This window comes from Echinops telfairi, unplaced genomic scaffold (assembly GCF_000313985.2).
Source record: "Echinops telfairi isolate 266 unplaced genomic scaffold, ASM31398v2 ScPeMD7_21;HRSCAF=78, whole genome shotgun sequence".
In the NCBI taxonomy this organism is placed as follows: Eukaryota; Metazoa; Chordata; class Mammalia; order Afrosoricida; family Tenrecidae; genus Echinops; species Echinops telfairi.
In genome coordinates this window covers 11,643,247-11,665,048 of record NW_022103918.1, presented here as the reverse complement: position 1 = coordinate 11,665,048, position 21,802 = coordinate 11,643,247, and the positions used below count along the sequence as shown (strand labels likewise).

General features: G+C 39.9%; 1 protein-coding gene across 1 annotated transcript in view; it reads left to right on the top strand.

Annotated features, from left to right (window-relative positions):
- BCAT1 (branched chain amino acid transaminase 1) overlaps window positions 1-20,896 on the top strand; it is an 80,416-nt gene extending 59,520 nt beyond the window's left edge. Inside the window, exons 8-11 of the mRNA XM_045288439.1 lie at window positions 3,221-3,306; window positions 5,920-6,060; window positions 8,484-8,558; window positions 19,374-20,896. Of these exons, the coding sequence (XP_045144374.1) occupies window positions 3,221-3,306; window positions 5,920-6,060; window positions 8,484-8,558; window positions 19,374-19,415 (344 nt within the window). The 3' untranslated portion in view covers window positions 19,416-20,896. The remainder of the gene's footprint in view (window positions 1-3,220; window positions 3,307-5,919; window positions 6,061-8,483; window positions 8,559-19,373) is intronic.
- Window positions 20,897-21,802: the final 906 nt, after the last annotated feature.

Below are 21,802 nucleotides of genomic sequence, written 5' to 3'. Positions count from 1 at the left end.
GCAGGAAATGGATTTGGTGAGCTCCAAGATAATCAGTGTGGTTTTCATGCAGCTCTTGCTACCTGGTGGTCCTTTAAAGCATGTACTATGAATTCGTCTGGAAACCCTTAACAGACAACAAATAACTTAATATGAAGTTAAACATCTTCATAAAGTTGGGATTTAAGATGGGTATTTTTGACTTGACTCTGTTTCCTGTGTGCACCTGAGATGGAGCGGAAGGGCTATGATGTCGCAGGACGCAGTGTAGAAGGACAGCGTGCGCAGTGGTCAGCCCACTCTGACTCCTCTCGAGTCAGCATGCCAGCCCTCCCAGTGCACTGAGGTGGCTTTCACCAGTCTCACCAGTCTCTCAACCTTTGCTCTCTGTTAGAATTTTGTGGCGTGGTTCTTTTCTGAATTTTGCTTTAGCTGTACACCTGACCATGCCCACCTGAGCTTGTTGAATGATGCTATCAGAAGGCAACATCTCCATACCTGAGATTGTGGATCACTGAAGCTGGACCTGCCAAGAGGGTTGAGCGGGAGCAATAACCAGCCTGCATGGGTACAAGTACTTCCAGGGGAGAGTGCGTGCCTTCACGGCATGTTTAGGGAGTTTGCGAAGGACCGGTGGTTCTGAGTAAGAGCTTAGCTCTACAGTATTCTGCCTACCAACCAGCTTTGGCCCACTCTTAGTGATGGAGCGCTCCTTTAATGGGAATGCCAGAGAGGAGTAGCTTTAACAAATGAGTTTTATTTTCTCACAGTTTAAGATTAGAAGTTGGAATTTGGGCAACTGGCTCCAGAAGTCTCTCTCTCCCTTGGCTCTGGGGAGAGGTCTTTGCCGCTTCAGGTTTCGGTTTTTTGGTTCATCGCATCCTCATTGCTAGCTCAATCTGCTTTTTTACAATTTTAAAGCTATTAATTTAAGACCCACCCCATCGCAATAGTACCTTATTAGCATAACAGAAAAGCCACTCCTCAAGAAGCTCTCAACCATAGGTTTGGAAGTTGAGGGACAGGGAAAAGAGGATGAGATGGATTGCCTGGTGGCTACAGCAATCGCCTCCAACATCACAACACTTGGTGAGGACGGCACAGGACCTGGTGGTGACTCACTCTGTTGCACATAGGTCTCTAAGTTGGGATTGGCTCCATGGCAACTAACACCACCACCGAAGTCTAGGGATTCAGATTTATAACAGACTTCTTTGGGCAGGATACAATTCAATTCTAATACCCATTAAAGTAAATTTTGATGCAAATTTTCACCTTAAGAGTACTGTACAATGTTTACCATTTTGTTAGATAAAAAAACTCATCTTTTACTATTAATAATAAATTGAAGATGATCAAATGAGCAGCCTTTGTTTAATGAAATGAAGATATAAAGCAGTTTTTATTCATAGATTACAAAATTATATGTATAGGAATATTCCAAGAAAAATCCTACTAGAATAAGTAAATGAATTTAACAAGGTCCATATACAAAAGTCAATTGTGTGACCATAATCTATGAATTGAAGAAAAAGAATTAAATACATTTAATAAGTGCAATAAAAGCATAAAATTCTTATGAATAATTTTAACAATATATATATAATGCTTCATTATATGATTAGCCCTACTGAATTGTATACTTAAAAATGATATGCTTGAAAGGGCAAAATTTGTATTCATAAAGGGGGAAAATTCAGATTTAAAAACTGGAAAACATTGCTGAAGAAAATTTAGAGAAATTTAAATGGAGAAAGAGAAACCATTTTCAGAGACTGGAAACCTGGTGTGATTCATTTCTAATATTTTTATTTCAAGTTATCCAGGATAAAGTAGTTTCTCCTTTATACACATTTGTTGTTGTAAACAGTGGTTGCAACTCCCTCAATGTAACACCACTCTTTCCACTTCTTTCTTTCCAGTTTCTGTTCAACCATGTTTCTTAGCCCCTCCTGCCTTCTGACCTTGACCTTTGTTTTTGAACAAATGCTGCCCTGTTGGTCTTGTATGATTGATTCTTTTGAGAAGCATGATTTTTCACCATGAAAGGTGTGCATAGAGGGCTACAAATTGAGCTACTAGACACAAAATCAAGCAGTTGTTCCCGGGAGAAAGATGAGGCTGTCTGCTCCCACGCGGGCTGAAGGTCTCAGCGCGCAGACGGCCGGGGCTCCCTGCCCTAGTGGGCTGCAGTGAGTTGAAATAGACTTGATGGCAATGAGGATCTTTCTTTCTTGAAATAGTTTATTGATTTGCTGAAAGGCGATCTTCAGAAATGAGTTCAAGTTCAGGCTTGAATGGTGTCTAAAGTCCACAGTCTTGGAGGGTCCGCTACTCTTTTTCAGGCCAATCTGCCTGGTCTTTTTGATTTTGAATGTTGTTAGCAGTCGTCTTTTTCTTGTTTTAAACAAAGACCTGCCCTATGCGTTAGACTTGATTAGGGAGTTTTACAATGCACAGGAGTAGTGTTCTACTACGCACTCTGAGTTCAATAATCCATAGCAATGGCCACACAGAACTCATAGACCATATTAATTATTAGACAGTTTATTACGGAAGTTAACATGTTCCAATGCAGGTTAGAAGTGCTCCGGGGACTCTTGTTGTCAGGACATGTTACAAAGTTCTTTCATGCCTGTTAACAGATGCCCAAAGAGCCTGTCACTTCACTGTAAGCTTCACCCCAGAGGCACTCAGGGGCCAGCAAACCCAGTTCGCTGGATTAAGTCCCTAGAGCTCCCAGTCCACAAGCAACCTTCCATCCAAGAGCTCTCGGCTACTTACTTCTAGGAATTCTGCTCCTCTGTGTAATGCTCCGACTCCTGATTCTGCTACTGCTACTACAGTAACAACTAGCTTCGGGATCAAGGATGTTCACTGTGCAGGGATCTTGGGGTTCAGAGGCCATGCCCCCCTCCTGGCTCTTTGGGCAGTAAGATCGCCCCTCCAGCTTCTCGGAGGGTTCGTTTCTTACTCAGCAAGGTGGCAATCCAAGGATCCTCTTAGCAATTACAGGTGAAACCTACCAGTGTCTTCCCCTGCTTCATACCCAGACCCATGCAAGAAAAGGTGGTCGCGGAGACGTTGCCTAGAAGAGCCACACTAAATCATTCACTGCCCTCAAAGTAACACCTTTTGGTGTATTACCCATAAAGTTGCTAGAAATGGTTTTTTTAAATGGTTATCGGTACGAGGTGTGGCGATGATAATTAAAGTGTGAAAATAATTTCTAATTTGACAGAAGAAGAACTGGCAACTCCTCCGTTAGATGGCATCATTCTCCCGGGAGTGACAAGGCAGAGCATTCTGGACCTGGCACACAAGTGGGTGGGTACCTTTGACATGAGCAATTTTTCTGACTGTGAAACCAAAAGTAATCAAAATAAGCCAACCTGGGCTTGAAATAATGCTCTGTAATGCCAACTGCTGTTTCTTTAAGACGCCTGAGTGGAAAGCACCCTTGTAGAGAATTGTCCTGGTGGCGCTCTCAAATAAGTGCTGAGTATTGCGGAGGACGGAGAGAAACCGGTTGGGTGGGCTTTCCTCATGAAGCAGTGTTAGAAGAATCATTCCATTCTTCAGGCCAAGCGTCTACTTGGCTTAGACTTTGTGTGCTTCTTAACTTCTCCAAGACTCTAAATGGCCACGATCAATCCTTCTTCCCTTCCTCTACAAGGGGACTTCAAAACATTCATGGGAAAAAATCCCATTATCTTTCAATTCCATTTTTTTTCACCAACTTTTAAAATTATGCTCGTATTTACTTTAGTGCAGCCATGACATGAGTAGAGGTAAAGTATTTCATTGACATATAAATATTTCCTAACATAACATGACTGGTTTGACTGCTGCCTGCCTATTCCTATTCCTTCCAAATTCTACATACCTACTTATTTTAAAATGAAAGCACTCGAGCAAATGTAAAGTTGTTTGCAGTAGACTTTCAGATCTGTGTGACAAAGGCCAGCACATGGAGCCATTTGGTATTGGAAATGACATCGCATAGCCAACATGAATTTCGAATGAGTTGGTTGTTTGGCAGAGCTTTTTGGATGGAACTTTTGACCCATGTGTTAAAATGGTCTCCAAGGAGCATGAAAAGGCTTTGCACACACTGTGGTCAAACAGTACTAATAGGACAAATATTTAGCAACACACACTCATTATCTATCGAGGAGAGTACTAGCAGTTTCTCTGGAAAAGACCTTGAAAACAGGAAACGTGCTATAAATAATCCCACAAAACCCTGAAGTAGACAAGACCCAACTGCCACATGCTGGCTGGCACATTGGCCATGACATTTACAAACTGTTGGTATAATTTCAAACAGCTTGCCCTGTCCTAAATATGTTTGCAGTTGAAAAGATGTATTTTTGAAGCTCAGTAATTTTTGTTTTATTAAAGAAAAAAATCAACCAAGTACAGAAGGTTTGATGACACGTTGTAAGAAAAAATTCTGTACCACACTAATGATTTGCTAGCATGAAAAATAGGTTATTATGGAGGAAGTTTTCTTTCACCCCCTTCTTGACTCCTTAGCTATAATTTATTTTAAAAGCTATTTTAAAACAGTGAGACATGAAATGCCAAGAGGCAGGTGGGGGGTTACCAGCACTTGCCAGACAGGGGAAATTGTCCAAAGATAAGGCATGGGGAGCAGAGTGAAAACAATTCTGTTTATTTACAAGACTCCTTCGCCACCCCACACCCTCCAAGAATACAGAATTCAGCTGGTTTTCCATTAACTTGGTGGATATTCTGGCCTTTGTTTCTTTTTAAATCTTTGAACAATACAATAGCAAACTGAGATAAATTGGAATTTCCAAAGAGCCATGTTTCCCTGCAGACATATTTCCCCATTCTTCCAGATCTACTTACAGTCTTCTCTATTTCTCTCTTCTAATGTTTGAATCGTGCCAGTGCCTCTGATTTCCATTGTATCTATTGTAGGTAGGTAGACTTTCAAAAACATGCCGATTAAGATAAAAATCTATCACTTCTTTGCTGTTTCTAATTGAAATAGATTGTTTACAAATGAACAGCAATCACCAAAATAAAAGAAAGAATTGCAAAAATAGTTTTTAAAGTATTGGAATTCCTCCTCATTTCCTATTGTGAAGCAAATGTGTCAGTAACTGAGCAGAAGTCAATGAGGCGATGCCAATCATTCTAGGATGAAACTCAACCTAATATACTAATAGAGAAGATAGACAATGACTACTGTAGAGTCAACTGAATCAATGCACTTGAGAGAAAAAAACATATACATGCAATGCAATTTCACAAATATTTTAATAATACATACACATTTCAGGAAGTTGCACTCAATCTACATTTTCGCTCCATAAAAAAAGCAAAAGCAAAAACAAAACAGTAGACGGAGGCCCAGTTGCAGAGCCAGTTAGATCAGATCTGGGTCTTTTCCTGTTTTCTAGCTGCCTGACCATGTGGGTCTCATCCAATCACCCTGCACTTTAGTTTTCTCCACTGTAAAATGGGGATGCTAATTTCTACCTTACAGAATTCCAGAACTTGCTACGTGGCACGTGGTCGTTAACATTGTCGACATCGATACAATGCTATTTTCCTTTATGATAAAATAAGGTTAAAAACACATTTACTGCCTTTAGTGTGTTACAATTTGTGAGACTAAAGCTGACATCAAACCAAAAGGGGAATAAAAGCTAGTACACTCTATCAAAATACGCTATGTAAATTAACAGTGATCATCGTATGTATTTTTTTTCTGGTTACTCATAGAATCCGTGTGAATTTTCAGTGGGTTCCTTAATTCCTCAGTGTAGTCAGCATAAGATGGTCTTGTCCATTCCAGTTTTATCTCTAAGGATGGTCAGGACACTGAGTTGAGAGCAAGTGTTGTGGGTGGCTCCACATATTGTTTAGCATATAATCGTTTTTACTTTTTTATTTGTAAAACAGGGTGAATTTAAGGTGTCTGAGAGGTACCTCACCATGGATGACTTGACCACCGCCGTCGAGGCAAACAGAGTGAGAGAGATGTTTGGCTCTGGGACGGCCTGTGTTGTTTGCCCAGTTTCTGATATACTGTACAAGGGAGAGGTAAGACGGTGCTTCTCTTTCTCTGGCATTTCCAAACATTTCATTGTAACTTCGTTACATTTGTAAAATGTGTACACCAAATTCTAGTGAACGGAGGGTGCAAAGGGGTTTGTTACAACTTGGCATTCCATCAGCTGGGACATTTGGCCAGGTGAACGCCTATTATCAAATGATCTGCGACCATCTTTCCAGTTATTTTGTGTAAGCTCAAACATGATGGAAAGTCAGTGTTGTGTTTAGGCAGGTCCCATATTTGCATTCTGCAATGTAAGGGTTAGAGTTACACCAACATGCTTCTACTCTTTTCTCTTTCTATCATCAGTTCATTAAGGAACACTCCACAGGTGTGGTTTTCAAAAGTACTTCCAAACTACTGGAGGAGAAATGGCAAACATGGATGGGAAATGTATTTGAATGATCAACTTCATTTATAATAATAGTAATAGTGATAATAATCATTGTATTGCTTTACAAAAATTATCTCCATGGGTAGACTTTGTAGGCTTACTAAAGTTTTCCAAAAGTATTTCAAGGATTTGGTGAGAAGAAATTTTCTCCACCCAGCAAATCAGTCTGATTCTGTGTTGTACTTCTATGTTTTTGGCAATTGGCTATGCTTGTCTCTTTTTAATTAAACTTAAGTACTCATAATTAACATTGGCATCTCACTTTTTAACTTCATGGCATTCATGTTACTCTTAAAATGTGAATTGGCGCCCGGCTATCAAAAAGTATACCGTCTGGGGTCTTAAAGGCTTGAAGGTAATCAAGCGGCCATCAAGCTCAGAAGCAACAAAGCCCACATGGAAGAAGCACACCAGCCTATCCAACCACGAGGTGTCGAAGGGATCAGGTGTAAGGCATCATCAGAACAAAAAATCTTACCATAGTGAGTGATGGGGGGAGTGCGGAGTGGAGATCCAAAGCCCATTAGTAGGCCACTGGAGATCCCCTTGCAGAGGGGTCTAGGGGAGGGGATGAGCCAGTCAGGGTGCGATGTAACAATGACGAGAAATACAACCTTCCTCTAGTTCCTAAAGGTTTCCTCCCCGCTCCCACTACCATGACTCGAATTCTATCTTGCAAGACTGGCTAGACCAGAGGAGGTACACTGGTACAGATAGGAACTGAAAATACAGGGAATCCAGGATGGATGAGCCCTATAGGACCAGTGGTGTGAGTGGTAAAACAGGGAGGGTAAAGGGAGAATGGGTAGGGAAGAGGGAACCGATTACATGGAACTGTGTGTGACCTCCTCCCTGGGGGGCAGACAACCAAAAAGTGGATGAAGGGAGACGTCGGACAGGGCAAGATATGACAAAATACCCATTTATAAACTATCAAGGGCTCATGAGGGAGGGGGGAGCGGGGAGGGAGGGGAAAAATGAGGACCTAATGTCAGGGGTTTAAATGGAGAGAAAATGTTTTGAGAAACGATGTACAAATGCGCTTTACACAATTGATGTGTGTATGGATTGTGATAACAGTTGTATGAGCCCCTAATAAAATGTTAAAAAAAAAGAAAAAAGAAAATTAAAAAAATAAATAAATAAAATGTGAATTGGCTTAAGTTATTCATTAAATAGAGATTCTATTGGTTCTTAAAGTCTACAGTTTTTAAAGTTTACTCCTCAGCTGATTGGATTGGTTTTTCATTTGACTTTAATGATGGCTACTTCATTGCTTGATTTTTTTAAAAAAATTGGTTTTCAGAGATGATGCCTGCCCTAATTCCATCCAGAAAATTATTGTTTCATAGGTTTTATTTTAGGTCAATACTTTTACTGACTATAAAGCTACGTATTAGTATTTGTTATGGGTGTATCAAGACCAGTGTGTTATTGGTCTACTTTTCTTTGCACTGAAGAGTTACTCAATTTTTAAGTTTTTGAATTTTAATTATTTCTAGAAATATGAACATTATAAAGTCTAGCATTTTTAATGGTCTTATTCCTGGGGAGCAGGAGCAATAGGTACAACCAACAATTATCCTATTTTCATAGAAGCTTAATACAAAACTGATTTTGATGGTGGGGAAAAATATTTTTGAGATCTTTCCTGCTAAAAGAGATGGAAGATAATCCTTTATCCTCAGAGTCTCAGAATCCTGGAAGAGGTGAAGTTCTTAAAAATTTAGTCTCTCTTTTAGCTATACTTAGTCTCTCATTGGTTTCCTAAATCAGTCTAAAGACTAGTGCATAAACCAAGTGTGCCCCAATATCAGTTGCCAAGGAATGGATAGCCGATGATTGGTTAGTTTTCATCTGAAATCAAAATAAGAAGCTAGCACACTTAATCAGTAGGTTGTACTGTTCCTTGTTTCAGTGAAATTGCCTTAAGACTGTAGAATTTCTAAGTGTTGTACTTGTTCTCACTATAAGCTGGACTGCCCTCAATTTATCCCATCTCTCTTTCTTTCCCAGAACATACACATTCCAACTATGGAGAACGGTCCTAAGCTTGCGAGCCGTATTTTGGAGAAATTGACTAGCATTCAAGTAAGAGCTTCTTTGTTTTAAAATGTATATACCCTGAATTCAAGTGTAGAACCAAATATATTTCAATGGGGAAAAAAAGAGCAAATCTTGAAATTTGGGGTAAAAATTCAAGAAAGCTTTTCTGGTAGTATATGTGGGCAAAGCAGCAATGGGAGAGGTGGCACATATTCAATAAAATGAGGAAAAAATATATATATTGTCAGCTCTCCAAATGACTCTCTGTCCATAGGTCTGCTCATGTATGTATATATAATTTTAATTTTTTTAAATCTCACTTATATGTGTCACTACATTTGTTAGAAACTTAAAAACTAGAAGAAAGCATAAAGTTAATCAGCTTTAATTCTAACGCTGCGATCTAAACATTGTGAATATATCAACTTCCAATATATTTTGTAAGCATTTATATCCCTTTTTCCCCCCCTACCACCATAAGGCTATAGTTGACTTAAATGTGTTACCTGATCTTTTAACCTAATAAACCATTTGCTTTTTCATATCCTAAGATAGTTTTCTCTAGAAGTTTCACAATATGCAGAAATGAAGCAACATACTATTAAATGTTTAATGGGCCAAAGAAGGAATCATGTGGGGAAATACTTCCACGGGACGACCATGTAAGCAGAGCATACTGAAACTTGGGAGCAGCAGCTTACATCATGCCTTATTTAGCAGGCATTTGGGCATCTTTTAGGCAAGTTACTGACATATCAAATATCAAGTAACCCTAGTCAGTAATTTGCAACTAGGAGATTTTAGTTGAGCCCCGTGTACTCTCATTGCTAGCCCATGAAAACACACAAGGAAAGCCAAGATGTGTATTGAAGGTGAAATAAAGTTCAATAGTTTGATAGTAAAGTCAGATGAAGTTGAGCCTTGGGTACTAGATAAAAGTGTACAGTTAGTTAAAAACCAGTAAGCCTCCAGTCTTTAGATTTTTGAAGAGTGATAAAAATGACATTTTTTTTACCATCTCAGCAACTTTTATGCAAAATGTACTATTCAAAGAGTACTGGTTGTTATTTTTGAAAGTGAATTCTACTCAAACCCTTTAGCAAAATGTGGCTATGGAAACTAAGCTAAAAAGAAGAATATCTTAATATTGGAAGAAGGAAAATTTACTCAGAGTTTTTTACTGTACATAGAAATGATAAAAGTTAATTGAAGGATAGTTAGTAAAAGTATCTGCAAGGGCTTATTCAAGTTTTGTTTTCGCTTTGCATTTTCCATAGCTGTGAGTAGACCTGATACAGTTAGTAAGTCATTAATGTTCTATCTTTGAAAGAACATCATTAAAACAAAAATTAATTGGCTCGATTATGAGAGTCTTTATCTAAAACAACAGCTGAGAGTTTGAGGACAGGAAGTATGCGTATAGTGATAAGAAAACAAGATCACGTTGGAAATTCTTCTTGAACATGTGGATGGAAGAGACTAGTTCATTCTATAGCAGTCAATCCACCGAACAATAGATTTCAGGGTTACTTCTTGGCAATAAAATTTAAAAAAGAAAATATAAGTTGACTTGATGTGGGTGTAAAGTATCAAAAGAAAAACAAAAGAAAAGGCACCAGTGTTACAGAAACATCCAACGATAACATTTTGTTGAAAAGCAGACCTAAGACATGGTGTTTGACACATAACTACATCGCCTTAAGGAGGGAAGCGTTCGTAGGCAAAAGAGAATTATTTGCTGTCAACATTGTGAGGGTGACAGAAGATGTGTACGGGAACCCTGAAGTCTAAGTAAAAGATAAATGGAAACGTGTAGTTTTGGGGTGTGATGGGGGTACATTATGAAACTCAGAAAGAATGCTTTTCTGAGTCAGATTATGTTTTCTGGTGGCACTAATCCCTGGACAAGGATATCATATTTTGTGAAGTAAAAGGCCATTAACAAAAAGAGGAACACCCTTAAAGAGAGATGGATCGAGCCAAAGAGTGGCTGTAGCAGAGCAGTGATTGTGAGGATGGCGCGGGGCTGGGCGACGTTTCCTTCTGTGGTCCGTAGGGCCCCTCTCAGTGGAGACGGGGCTGGCACCGAAACAACAGTGTATAACGTGGTGCTCGATGAACCTGATGATTTCCCCTTTGCCCCTGCCACAGTGATAGCAACACTGAGAAGTCATGATAGAATTCTAAGTTCTGCACTGAATAAAGAGCTATCACCATACAACATGTGAGATAATAGTGACTCTCTAAACCACAAACCCTAAACCCCCAAACCTCTAAATTCTTCCGTTTAAGAAGGGCCATGGGGGCGGGGTGGTGGTTTAAAAATCTAAGACCACTTCTTTCTTCTTCACTTATTCTATGGCTGTGGGCATGTGATCTAACGGAGTCTTAAATTATCCTCTTGCGTGATGGCAACTTTGTGCGGGCAGCCAAGCTACTAGGTTGTCTGCTTCTCTCCAAGAAAAATACTTTAAGTAATTATTTAGGGGAAAGCACAGCATTGCATCATGGTTTACATTTGATCCCTTTGACAGTACATGGAAACATAGATGTTTCCTACAGAGCATGTGAGAAATGGAAAACAGGGAACAAGGACAGCCGCCCAAACCCCCCCAGACTCGCCAGCATGACCCAGGGGAACATTCCTTCTTCCCACAGATTGGCTGTTCATTGTTAACGTAGGTTGTGCCGAAGGATCTCTGAGGTTAAGTATTTCATCCTATTTAGCTAATTAGCCATGCAGTACTCTGGGTTTTAGATTGCTATACAAATAGCACCTGGGAGGGTGGAGCGTTTCAAATGAAAGTTTTTCTCTTTTTTTCTTCGTTTTTTTTAATAATAGAAGGAAACACTTCTATGTACTTCATCAGACTTAACCTTGGGGGACAAGCGTCTTGCTGCCATGTTTTCTTGCTGATACAGCACAAGGTTATCCTGGCTCTTGGCTGTTCCGCACACTCACCCTCACACGCCCCTTTGCCCTCACCACGTTGTAGCCCTCTCTGCTTTCTGACACCTCCTGCTTTTGCCATCTCGCCTACTGTTTGGCCAGATAATAAAGATTTGGTTGTTCTTTAAGACTTATCGCCTTAAAAAAAAAAAAAAGACATCTCCTTAAGCAACATCTCGAACAACATCTCTTCCCTGCAGTGAAAGCATGCATTCCCTGACACGCTGCTGCTTCCTGCAGGTGGCACGAGGTCTGTGATGGACACACGTGGGTTTCAAATACATTCCAACCGGTTCACACTTGTCTTCTACTGGGCCTGTTGGCATGATTGTGTCCTATCTCTGTGCCCTCATTACTCAGCCTCGGGCCCTGGGACACTCTGCCACTAGGAGGCTTCTACTCCTTTCTCTTTCTCTCAGTTCATTAAGGAACAGAAGTGGTTCCAAACGACTGGAGGAGCAATGGCAAATATGGATGGGAAATGTTCGAATGATCAACTTCATTTATAATAATCATAGTCATACTCACCATGGTGTCGCTTTACCCAAAACTATCTCCATGGGTGGACTTTACGGGCTCATTAAAGTTTTCCAAAAGGATTTCAAGGATTTGGTGAGAAGAAATGTTCTTCACCCAGCCAATCGGTCTGGTTTTGGGGTGTACTTCCACGTATTTGGCTTTGCTTTCCATACTCATAATGAACCTTGACATCTGAACAAAAAGTTTAAGAGAACTTGATTGAGAAGTATTTGAAATACACAGCGACACTGCTATCAGAATAAGATAGATGCTGGAGCCTGCCTCTGAAACATCAGGTTCACATGTGTGAGGAGCAAAAGCAGTAGCATTGTTGCTCTGGGGGTTTGGAAAGTGGGAAGGTCGCCGCGACTGCGCGTCTGAGAGGTGGAGGCCTGGACCGCGTGGAAAGAGGAAATGTGAGGAGGAAAGGAGCGGAGTCTGCGTTCACTGCGGGTCACTGCGAAACAGTGAACGTGTGTTTTCCTGTGCGTGGTTCTAGCTTTGTAGGGTGACTAACTCGGAGTGATTTCTAGAGTTTTCCTTCTTTTTAGGGGAGCAGCGCAGGGACTTTCCGTTACATTTCTTGTTGAAAGAAGCTATCCGCATTGTCCGTATGCACACTAACTATTTCTGGATTTCCCTGAGGATTTACTTCCATGACCGGCTTCCCAGCCCTTTCCTTATTCCCTGACACACACTTCTCCACACCTTATGCCATTTCCAAAGTTTGCACAGCTGTTCAGTCGGATTTAGAACAAGAATGACAGACTGTTACCTGGCATGCAACGTAACCCCGATTATGTTTTCACGGGTGCGCAGCGTGAAGACACAACGCAGGTTTGCTTTTGTGGTGCCAGTAACATTTCTTTTTTTTTTTTGCATGTAAGAGGCATTTTTGTAAAAGGCCATACAAGGTATTTCGGCATTTGTACCTCAGACACGAAGTGATGAACGGGTCTTTAGTCATGGTTTAGTGTTCTACATGGAGTTCACAAGATGATTAAAATTCTCCACATACAGATTGTCTCCTACCGGGGTGTAAAATCCTACTCCAGAGGCTAATTTATCACACTGCTTTGGCCTTATCTTGAGTCCAATGAAAAAAGCTGATTACGTGTGGCTTGTGCCCGTTCTAGCAAACACTGAGATGGCGCTGTAATGGCACTGGCAATCATGTAATGACGCCCTGGTTCTCTCCTCCCCGTGTATGGACGCCTATCTTGAGGCATGAAAATCATTTCTATCTGCTAAAGTCAGTCATCGCTATTTAGGATTATTTTTCTCTGCGGGATTACATTGAATTATCCTTCAGCCAAATGGAAGACCTGCTTGTGAGTTTGCAGAGGACAAGCCAAGGGCCCCATTTAGGCCCACATTTTAAGGAATTACCAGGAATGGCTTATGTCAGGAATTCTTTTCAGAATGCTGAGATTTTTATATAAGAACCAATTGTGAGGTGAGAGGGTTAAAACAATGCATATTATTCAGGGTCATAGAATGATACAGCCTATGGCTGTTGTTGATTTTCAATCTTTTATGACACCTTGACAACTAATTAAAAACAAATTTACTTCAACCTATGAGATTGTAAATGTAGAGCTGCTAGACTGTTAAAACATGGACACTTGACGATGGTGCAGTGCAGTAATTAATAGGGCTTTTTAGCCATAGATTTTGTAGCTCCAACCAAATGCCTTTTCCTTGACAGGCTTGGGTCTGAGAAGCTAGAAAAACTACTGATAGGGTTGTATGATTCAGTTGTGAGTGATTATTAGCCAGGGTAATTATAATTGTATAGACTTGGAGATCTAATGAAGGGATTGGCCATTTTATTTATTATTAATTGGGATTAATACATATATCAAGCCATTCCATAATTCAATCATGTCCAGCAGAATTGTGCATTTGCTACCACAACCAGTTTCCATTCTTTTTCTATATGGACCCCTTGACCGTCATCACCCCTTCACCCTGCCACCCCCGTGTGTCTCCCTCCTTCCAAACCTCTTACTCCGCTTGCTGACTCTATAGGTTTGTCAGTCCTGGTTTTCATACCCTGAAAAACAAAATGACATATACTGCCACTTCAAGAGAGTGACCCCAATGACATCACACTCCCAAGATATCCCCTAATGTGTACAGTTGAAAGCCAGAGCAAACAACACAACCCCCCAATACATCAGATTTTAGAAACCAGATCAGATCCAGCATGCATCGTAGGGGGGATCTGCTGACAAAAAAGAATGAAGAGCCAGGGTCTAATGCACATTCTTTCGACCCTAAGATTCCCGCACACTGGCTCTCCTCGATCCAGGGAGAGAAAGCCCTGACAGCACAGAGAGAGCAGAGGAATGACGACAACGGGACGACGATGAGCCAGAAGCTGGAGCAATGGGCTGCCAGCCCACGGAACACACAAAAGCGAGGGCTTGCAGCGGTTGTCTCTTACTTCTGTAGGATACCTAGCCAACGGAGGTATCGCTAGATCTTCGCAGGGTTTTCATTCTTCGTTGTAAGTAACTCCATCTCTTTCCACTAGATTGTACATGTTGACAGACCCATCAGCAAGCACGAGACTTCCGATCTCTCTGCACCCTCTCCAGCATTTGTCGCTTTCTGATTTGTTCTGTTTTGCTTTCAGTTAGGCTGTCACTGATTGGATTTGCATTTCATGAGCTAGGGTTCATGAGCCTTTTTTCATGTGTTTGTTAGTCATTTGAATGTAATTTTTGGCGAACTGTTCATGTAGTTTGCTCACTCAATTGGATATTTTTTCCCCTTACTGAGGTCTTGCCCTACTCTCTAGATTTTAGGGAGTACTCCATTGTCCATTGTACCCTTGGTAAAGCTTGTTCCCCAGTGTGTGAGCTCTTCTTTTATTCTTGTGATGACATCTTTTGATGCATAATAATGTCACATTTTAAGGCCTCAGTCGTCTGCCCTCCACTCTGTGCTTCCTTTGTTATAGTTGATAGTATGTGTGGGCCCTGCAATAGGGCCCTCAGATTTGTTCCTTTGTTTTCATTAATGATCTTTTATAGATCTGGGATCTACATCTAGGTCTTTGATCCATGTTGAGATCGTTTTTGCACATCAGGTGGGCTATGGGTCCTGTTTCACTCCCTGCAAATGGACACGCAATTTTGCCAGCACCATTTGTTGAAGAGACTCCCATTTAATATGTTTGGGCCCTCTGTTGAAAATCAGTTGCCTGGGTGACTACATTTTTTTCTGGAGTTTTTATTCTGTTGTATTGGTCTACGTAACTATCGTTTTACCAGGACCAGGCTGTTTTGGCTACTGTGACTGTGAAATCGATTTTGAGGTTAGGTAATGTGAGGCCCCTTATTTTGTTGTTCTTTTTAAGGTAGTCTTTCCGTATCCTGGTCTCTTCCCTCTCCATATGAAGTTAGTAATTAGCTTTTCCATTTATTTAACGAATGCGGTTAGGATTTGGATGGGAATTGCATTGTATTGTATTGATAGATTGCTTTGGGTAGTGTTGACATTTTCATGATAAGCCTTTACCAGCTGATCGAGGGAGAAAAGAGAGGATTTCTCCCCCTGTAAATAGTGACAGTCTCAGAAACCAATTGGAGCAGCTCTGTGGGTCACTGTGAGTCAGAATTGACTCGATGGCAGCGAGGTTTACCATGAACGTGGGCTATGCTTCCACTTGGGTGGGTCTCTTTAGATTTCTTTTCATAGTGTTCTGTGGTAGTCTTTGTGTAGGTCTTTTGTTTCTCCAGTAACGATGGCAAATGGTTTTATTGATGTCTTTTTCAGAGCTCTCTTCCTTAATATAAAGGAATCTGGTTGATTTCTGCTTGTTAATCTTGTATCCTACCATGTGGCCAAATCTTTCTATTGTTTCTAGCCATCTGTTTGTCGAGCCTTTGGGGTGTCTACATATAAAATCATATCATCTGCACATAGTAAGTTTTGCTGCTGCTTTGCCCACTTGGGTTACTTTGACTCCTTTTTGTTGTCTCATACTTTTTTAGGATCCCAGTGAAGACTTCCAGCACAGCATTGAAGAAGAGTGGCAATACAGGGGCACCCTCGTCTGGTTCCCCTTTGTAAGGGAAATGCTTTCAGTTATTCTCCATTGAGCAACATGTTGCCCATTGGTTTTTCATATATGGTTCTTTTTGCGTTGAGAAATATCCCTTCTATCCCTATTTTGTTGAGTATTTTTTTAATCAGGAATGTGTGTTGGATATTGTCAGATGCCTTTTCTGTATCAATTGATATGATCATGTGGTTTTTAATTTTTGTTTTGTTTGTATGGTGGATTATAATGATTTTCTAATATTGAACCATCTTTGTGTACCTGGTTTGAATCCCTCTTGATAATACCATAGTTTTTGTTTCATTTTTGATATATTGTTGGATTCCATTGGCTAAGATTTATTGAGAATTTTTGCATCTATGTTCAGTAGAGATATTGGTCTGTAGTTTTCTGTCCTTATTTCTCTAGTTGCTCTCAGGAGTCTCTCCTTTTCCCAACTCTTGGAAAATTGGACTATACTTCATCAAGATGTTATTCTTTTGGAGTCTATCTTGTTTGGGGTCTTCTGAACTACTTGAGTAGTTATTTTCTCCACTTATATGGTGTTTGGAAGTTCTCTTCCAAAGTTTGTGTACTATTTTCTCTGTATATTATATTTTTCTTTTTGGATTCTACAGGATTCCAGTGAGACATAGGTAGTTCAACAATCATCCAACAATATCATTAATGTTATATGCAAGTAAAATTTTGCTGAAGATAATTCAAAAACACTTGTAGCAGAACATCTATGGGAAGCTGCCACAAATTCTAGCCAGATTCGGGAGAGGATGTGGAATGAGATGTATCATTGCTGATGTCAAATGGATCTTGACCAAAAGCAGAAAGCACCAGAAAGATGTTGATTTATGTCTTATTGAATATTCAAAGCATTTGGCTGTATGGATCATACCAGATTACATTGGGAAGAGTGAGTTTTGCAGAACCTATATTGTGCCCAAGTTAACTCTTTACACAAAGTAGGAGGCATTTGACTAGAATAAGGGGCCTAATATGTGATTTAGCATCTGGAAAGATATGTGTCAGGGTGATATCATTTTATCGTAGTTACTCCATCTGTATGTTGCACAAAAATCGAAAAGCTGGACTGCCTAAGAAGAATGGCATTGGGATAGGTGGAAGGTTCATTAACATTTGCTGGATGGGGTGACTGAGTCAGAATTGACTTGATGATATTAAGGGCTTTTAGGGGGTGGAGTGGGGGCTTGTTTTTGTTTTGTTTATGCAGATGATATAATCTTGTTTACTGAAAATCAAAAGGACTTGTAGCACTTACTGATAATCAAAGACTGTGGTCTTTGGCATGGATTACAGCTCAATGTGATGAAAACAAAAATCCTCACAACTGGAGCAATAGACAACATCAGTATAAACAGAGAAAAAGATGGAAATTGTATAGTATTTCATTATGCTTGGATCCACAGTCAACACTCCTGGAAGCAGCAGCCAGGAAGTCAAATGACCAATGTGTTTGTCAAATTTGCTGCATGTGGGTAAGGGTCAACTCGATGACAGTGAGTGAAAGTGGTGAGAGCATACATGTTCCCTTGAGGACACGAGTGGTGCACTCCACCCAAGCTGTGGTATTCTCAGTGTCCTCATATGTCTATGATAGCTCGGCGGTAAATAAAGAAGACAGAAGGGATTGATGTGTTGGCATGATGATGTTGGCAAAGAACATGGAAAATACCTGACTGTCGGGAGAACTAATCATCCTGTCTTGGAGTTGGTACGGTCAGAATCCTCCCTAACACCGAGGATAGAGATGACATCAAATGCATCTTGGAAATGTAGAAGGTCAACGAAAATAGAGCTAGATTCTTAACAAGATGGATTGCCACAATGGCTGCAACATAAATGGCTCAAACAACACTTGTGAATATGACACAGGATTGACCATGATTTAGTTCTGTGAGGCATAGGTACCAGCTCAGGGGCAGCTAACACCAACCCATAGGGCTGGGCGCATCTGTTCCAAAGCTGACCCCACATGTGATCACGAACCTGTCGAGACAGGTTTGATGGTGATCAACAAGTAGTATTTTGGCTTAAGACAGGCCTTGGCTAGAATCTGGGTACTACCATTTATAAAATAACCTTTGAGCAAGTTATTTAATTTTCTAATACTTGATTTCTTATCCATAAAATGAGAACGATAATGGCATCTGTTGTTCAGGGTTACTCTGAGGATTAATGGGTATATTAATCCCGGGAAGCTCTTGACACAGTGGTCTTAGCATGCAAGAATTGCATGAATGTAGAACTGTCTTTTTTATTTCTGGAGTATGTTATATTTAATTAACAATATTCAGCCAAACTATTAATGCAAATAATCATACTTGTGCTTCTGATTCAGTTCTATAAGTTGGATTATCTGGGGAGGAAATGTGGAAGATTGAAATAGCCCAATCAACTTTTATTTTAGGGAACAAGGTCATTAAGATCCATGGGGTTTTGTCAATGAATGATGTTGTTCATATACATAAAATGATCTCGAGATGGGGAACTGTGGAGCAGCGATTCTCACATGCATCGGGATTCCTGGGAATGCTTGCTGAAACAGGTTTCTGGAATTCACCCCCAGAATTTGAGTTAGAAGGCTGGGTGGGGCCTGGGAATTTGTATTTCCAACCTATTGCCTTGTGGTGGTGGTGGTAGTGGTGGTGGTGGTGGTGGTGCTGCTGCTGCTGCTGCTGCTGCTGCTGCTGCTGCTAGGACTGAAACCCATTGCCACCTGAGTGGGTCTCATTCCAAGCGAGTCCATGGGGCAGAGTCGAACTGACCTCTAGCGTTTCCAATGCTGACCCTTTAAGGAAGCGGGCTGCACCATCTGTCTTCCATGGAGCAGCTGGTAAGTTTGAACTGCCAGCTCCTTGCCTGGTGCTTAACCACTATGTCACAAGGGCCCCTTGAGAATAATCTATTTACCATAAAGGTTATAATAATTAAATAATTTAATGGAAATTTCTTTGGAGAGCCAGACACTAAATATAGAAATGGTAACAAAAAGGTGCTTTCTTCAATATATGAAGGCCTCACACCAGCTATGCATGAGTACAACAATAACTATAAAGCTTGTGATTCTTTCCAGGTATTAGATTGTTTTAAAAATCTCCCTGTATGTGCTTTCCCCCACCCTGATTCAGTTTGTAACATGCCTTTCCCTCCTGTCTTTCTCTTCAGTTTTGCTTTTGATGTGAATATGCCTTCGGTGTGAAAAGCAGGAACAAGTCTTTTTCATTGCTTTGCTCTGTAATTGTTGTTATAAGCTATTCCTACATTGTTGACTTTTATTCTGAAACTTGTGTTTTTACTTTTATAGTATGGCAGAGAAGAGAGCGACTGGACAATCATCGTATCCTGATGAGACGCGCCAAGTATCATCTGTATGCCATTAGAACAGGCACCACGTCTGAATTAGGATAGATTTCCTTGGCTACCTTTTTGTAGTTGTGTACAATGTAGAGTTGTATTACTGGCATGTTGCCAGCGTGATTGCTTCCTTCTGCCAGAAAAAATGAATTTCAATCATAAACAGATGATGTGTAAACTTGGTAGTAATAGAAGCTTACTTTACCGTCTCTTAGGAAAATGATAATGTAAGCCATATAACCTAGACTTTTCTTCGGTACTTTTAGTGCCTCCCTTAGATTCTGTGGTGTTAATTCATTTTTTCTTTAGCATCAATTATGTTTTCCTCCTCCACTAAATGAGATGTTTTTGGTGTGTGCTTAAAACTGATTTTAGTAAATTTCACAGGTAACATTTCCCAAGAAAGTGTTTTCTGCTTGCATTTCTATTTTTTCCTCTGTATTCTTCAGTAGTCCTTTTTAAATCAAGCCTTTGAAAACCCTGATTTCTTCCCTTTTCTTTCTTTTCTTTTGTGGCAGACCTATAACTCCATCATAAAGTTAACCTCCTCTCTCCCATTCCATTCACCCGGAGTGTTAGTAGACCTGGACACGTTTCACCATGGTTCCTTACTTTCATCAGCTGTTCGTCAGTCTCCACTACAAGACTAAGTGTTTTATGCCTTATAGCTTTGTCGATCCCTTGATTGGCACAGAGTTAAATACCCAGTAGGTATTATGTACAGTGACTGAATGAACATTTAGCTTATCAGACAGTGTATCTCTTTTGTTTCTATATTGGGAAGCCTCTTCATTAGGATTTGTGGTTGATGATGCTGACGTTGTTGTATTTACCTCATGTCTTTATTGTCTACAGACTAATAAGTCATTCGAAATACTCAGAGGCATAATTAGTTGGAGCAATTATTTATATTTGAAGACTGTCTTGGAATTGAAGATACATTCTAGAGCGACATCTAGATGCAACCAAAGGCAGATGATAAATGTTGTTAAGTGTTAACGATGAAATAAATGATCATGTTTCATTTTGTGGGTAGCAAGCAAAGAGGTATATTGTATGTTTGTAGTCTGCCTTTGTAGATGGTCTTTTCTCTTGAACTGGGATTGGATGAATGAGTGTTTACAGAATTTGTGTGCGTGTATGCATACTTACGTTTTGTTTTTTTACTTCCATGAATAGCTGTAAGTTAAAATTGTACTCTCCTAGAAAAAAGACAAAATCTATTAGAAAGCATTACCCTTTGGAAGGTTGACTCTCAAATACAGTATTTTGATTTCTCTCAATCCTAATAACTAGTATCTTGCTCATCATATTCCATCCCCTTTCATAGCCAGAGGGGGGACATTCTGAGAGTTGGATGCATTGGGAAAAAATTACCCACGCCATTTAACGATGCACAGCAAATGGGATTTTGATTCTTTGCTAAGACTTTGTAACCCTAAAATCTTTTTAAATAAAGACTAGGAAAATGAACATTGTAGAAGTATACGAAGAAAAGAGTGGTGAAAAATATCTTTCAGGGAGTTGTTAATTGGTAATCTGCTAGCTACAAGATCAGTGGGTCAAACCCACCAGTCTCTCCACAAGTGAATGATGTGGCTATTTACTCCCTGAAAGGAACCCTATATAGGATTGTGATGAGCCAGAATCAACTCGTTGGCAGTGGATTTGGAGTTTAATCTAGAAGAAGCTTCCGGGTGGTTTTAACGTGCCAAGTAGCACATAATAACTAAACTCCAGTTCCTATGAGAAATAGAAATTACTCCTTGCCATGCGTTTATGCTTTTGCTTCTCTAAATTAAGGGTGGCAAGACAAGTCCATTGTTAAAGTTAAGAGTAAATAATAGGCATCAACCTTGTCGATGTGTGATTTATGTCATAAAAGTTTAAGGGCATTTTAAACCCTTTCTTAGTGTAGACTTAGTGAAGGCGAAGGATATGAATTTTAAAAAAAAACTTGGAGATTTTTGTTTAAAATAACTGGAAATTTTCCCTAGTAGAGAGAAAGCAATCTGCCATTCTCATTTAAGTAATAAGACAGGAAGAATTAACCTAGACACTGACTTGTTAAATAGATTTTTACAGGAACATCTGCACATCTTTTTCCTTGCGCACTATTTGTTTAATTGCAGTAAGTTAATACAGCAAGAGTGGCACATTATAGCTAGGCAATTATCCATCCTTCAAGACTTAGTTATCATAACACTAATTGATCATTTAAGGCGTAAGATAGTCTAACATTAGGAACATGTGAAGCTAATCTGCTCAAAAAGATTAACAAATTAATATTGTTGGTGATATTTGCATAATTGGCTGCAATTATTTAATGTTTAATTGGGTTGATCAAATGAGATTCAGCAATTCACATGTGCATGAATA